General features: G+C 37.0%; 1 protein-coding gene across 1 annotated transcript; it reads right to left on the bottom strand.

The window, feature by feature from the left end:
• LOC101492138 (uncharacterized) lies at nt 1-2,494 on the bottom strand. The gene has a single exon (XM_004490151.4). The coding sequence runs from the start codon at nt 2,344-2,346 to the stop codon at nt 247-249; it is 2,100 nt and encodes a 699-aa protein (XP_004490208.1). The 5' UTR covers nt 2,347-2,494; the 3' UTR covers nt 1-246.
• Nucleotides 2,495-3,838: the final 1,344 nt, after the last annotated feature.

The following is a 3,838-nucleotide window of genomic DNA, read 5'->3' as shown; positions in this document are numbered from 1 at the left end:
TTAGCAAAAAATCTCATGCGTTGTCATTTTATTTAATCCGGCTGCAATTGCTCCCTTCCCCAGCCCAACTTTTATTAAATTGGAAACATGTTATAACCAATTTGAATTTTAACAACACACTGCCATTTCAACATTTTGTTTCCAACAATCTAATCAAGCAGTACTTCATAAACAAAAAGCACCTAATTCTATTTTCTCAATTATTATCGTTACACTAAACAAAACTCTACCAATTACCGAAGGAAACTAATCCAGCACAACTAGATTCTGATACTCCGGTCCATCGATGGCAGCTTCCATAGCTTCTACAGGGCTTATTTCACCATCATTGCCCAAGAACAATGTCAGCAGGTTCTTAGAAAATCCACTCAGCAACGCCACACCTTTCTGAGTGGACGGCACCGGGGTGGCCTTTGAGTCTCTCAGATTCCAAAAAACTATCTGAGGCACAGCAGAACCGTATCCCTTCTCTCTATACTTCCTAGTGATCGCTTGGTAATCAGTCTCCCATGGATTTGCAGATGCTTCATCGAACTCCATGTCGCTGAAAACAAAGATCCTCTTAATCATCTGATCCTCTGTGAGATTCCCATTGACAGCAACTTCCAATATGCGATCAAACACCTTCTGGAAATCAGTGTTTCCACCCCAATCCATGTTCCTCACAAACTCCGTCTTGGACTTGAGATCATTCCCTTCAACCAAATGAAGCTGAGGCTCTGCACTGAAAGTAATAATCTTCCCTTCCCAAGGTTCCACACTCAATTCAGACACCAACAATCCCAATGCCACAGACACCTCCATAGGGATCCCACTCATACTCCCTGACACATCACACACAGCAAGACAATCCATCATAAATCCTTTCTTACGCAAATCATGAACCATTCTTTGCCACTGCAATTCAGCAACTTCACCACCATCTTCATCCGTCAAAGATCCTATAATCTCATGAGGAAGCAAAGCACCAGCCGCAATGGTAGTCTTCCCTGCCTTCACATCCTCCAAATACTTCTCAAACCTCTCTTTATCATGCTTCAAAAACTTCTCCTTATAAAACTTCATCGCCACCGAAGCAACCCTTTTGTAAGGAATCAAATCCCATCTGTTAGCACCAATGAACCCCTCAGGCAACTCCAAAACCTTCCTCAAAGGCACCAACACTTCCTTCCTCAATCGATTGCGAACCCTGTAAGCGTAATGCGCCTCCTCCACACCTTCATACTCCTCCCTAGGGAAAATCTTCTTCGCAATGGTCTCACACAAAAGCGTTGACCGATCAAAAGAAGAGCCAACAGAAGGACACCATTTGGCAGCAAGACTGATTTGTGTGGACGACCGAGATCTCAAAAACTCTAGATCTTTCTTCAAACAATCAGCAAAATGATCAGAGATAGAATCATGAAGGGAACGAAAATTGGAGTCGCTATTGTATCGTTCAACAAGCTTCTTAGCCAATGAGATCCTCTTCTCTTCTTTCAAAGCATGAGCGGTTTCTTTCTCAGCTTTAGCCCTCGCCAACATCTCTTCAGTCATCACAGAGTCTTTTTCGTTCGCGATCCATTCCCTCTTCTCCTTCTTCTTCTTCTTCATCATCCTCCCGTAGATCTCATAATCGTCAACGTTCTCATCGTTTACGTTCTCATCGTCAACCTTCTCATCGTCGTCATCGTTGTAGTTGGGTTGTATTTGGTGTCTTTTTCTTAGACCAAATTTCCTTTTATTCCATTCCTCTTTCTGAATTTTACGAACTTGAGAACCTTCTAGAAGGCGGTAGAGAAGTTCAGGGAGATCTTTGAAGTAACCAAAGTCAGCAAGAGAAGGAACGTTGAAAGCTAGAGTTTTAGGGTGGTGTTCGTGAAGCCAGAGAGCGGCGGCGTAAAAGCCTTCTTTGTCAGACTTTCCGGTACCGCGAACACCACGGAGGTTACAGACGAGTTTGAGAGCAGTGAGTGGGTTTTGGTCCCAGGCTAGTCGAAGTCTCGCGACAAGAGTTTCAGAGGGAGTATCGGGAACAATATGGAAGAAAAAATCGAGACAGGGGTTACCTGTGGTGAGAAATGTTGGTGACATGTTCTCTGTTAAACCCATCGGTGATTGATTCTTTGGAAATGAGTTGAAATTGGCTATCATTTGGTCGATGAAAGCGTCGTCAGTTAATGGTGTGGTGGTTTCAACGGTGGTGGTGGCGGTGGTTTCAGCGGTGGTGGTGGTTTCAGCGGTGGCGGTGGTTTCAGCGGTGGCGGTGGTTTCAGCGGTGGCGGTGGTTTCAGCGGTGGCGGTGGGCTTAGCGTTTGATGGTTTGAAAGTGTAGATTTCGGGGGGACCAATTAGAGTGGGGGCCATGGTGAGAAGTGAGGTTGATTTGGATTGAAAAGGAAGATGGTAGGGTTAAGGCAGAGGAGGGTGTGAGATCCGAGGTTGATTTCGTAGCTAGCGTGGCCTCCAAGTTTTATAACTGCATCACGCTCACGCAATCTTGCTCGTTAAGTAAATCATTCTTATCTCTCTCTGCCTTTAGTCTCTCAACATGCTTTTTTTTTTTTTTCCTTCTTCTCCAACGTCGTTTTTGGTACCAATATAACTAAACCTTTTTTTTGGTTAAAGGTAAGAAAGTCAAAGTAAAAAAACAATCCTAAAATTTAGAATCAGGTTTGTTTTTAATTCTGTTTCACATGTTTTCCTTTAAATATGGAAATTATTTCTTATTAAATAACATCACACTTAAAATATTTGACATTTATTCACAATGATTTTTTTTTTCTCTATAAACATCAATAATTGCTTTTTGGTTTTATTTTTTGAAAGAATTATTTGGTCTATTTTCAACAAAAATGGTCACAAAATTAACAATTTTTTTCAATAAATATACTATTTCATTTAATTTCTTTTTTAATTATATTTTAGGTGTGTTGAGATTAATTAAGTTTATCACATTGCATGAGTCGAACTCCTTTCACTAGATTTAACTCCATTAATATCTCAATTACTTTATTTTTATAATCAATGTTAATAATTAGTATTATTAATAATTTTATTTTAAAAATAAATTATAATATATAAATATTTATTATTAAAATAGTTATTATTATGTAAAATGGTTTAATTAAAAATATATTTTTAATTGTAAATAGAGTTTCTTATTTCTTTATATCATGAGTTCTCGTAGTTAATAACAACCATGAATTCTACCATTAAAGATTGTCAACTTACAACAATCCCTACCACATAGTAATTAATAATGTTTAAAAAAATAGTCAAGTAAATGATGTACTTTAAAATTCATCAATCAATTTTTTGTTTAAAATGCAAATATTTTTCTGTATGATAATTCTCGAACAATCAAAAGAGAGAATAATAAGAATCTAAAAAACTCTTTGAAAATAAAAACATTGCTATATATCTCATAAAATAGTAAAAGTCGATTGAAAGGAATGATAATAACTCTCGTGAACCTTATTTAAGACAAATACCAACAAAAGAAATAACACCAAAATAACTAACTTGTGTTTGGTGATTCTCCCGAACTATATAACATTTGTTAAACATATTGAAGACTCTAAACCATTCATATGATTCCAATTTTCAGCTTCTAATCTATTTACAATTTATTAAAAAAAGTTTATTAACTATTTTGTTGTCATCTCAACACTTTATTTGTCACATACTACTATTTTTGCCACATTGTGCAAATTCTCATTGTAACCCTAGAATCCCTTCCTCCTTTTCCTCTCTTCTTATTATACATTATTAATAGTATTTTTTTTATAATATTATCATGTATTTATCATTTTTATAATTTATTAAAACAAGATCTTCAACTATTTTGTTGTCATCT

This window comes from Cicer arietinum, chromosome 2, assembly GCF_000331145.2.
Source record: "Cicer arietinum cultivar CDC Frontier isolate Library 1 chromosome 2, Cicar.CDCFrontier_v2.0, whole genome shotgun sequence".
Classification (NCBI taxonomy): domain Eukaryota; kingdom Viridiplantae; phylum Streptophyta; class Magnoliopsida; order Fabales; family Fabaceae; genus Cicer; species Cicer arietinum.
Note: the sequence above shows the minus strand (reverse complement) of the source record. Positions and strands in the feature narration are given on the sequence as shown.

Bases quoted from the DNA above. Each gene is read 5' to 3' on its own strand.
- LOC101492138 (XM_004490151.4), bottom strand. From the start codon at position 2,346: ATGGCCCCCACTCTAATTGGTCCCCCCGAAATCTACACTTTCAAACCA.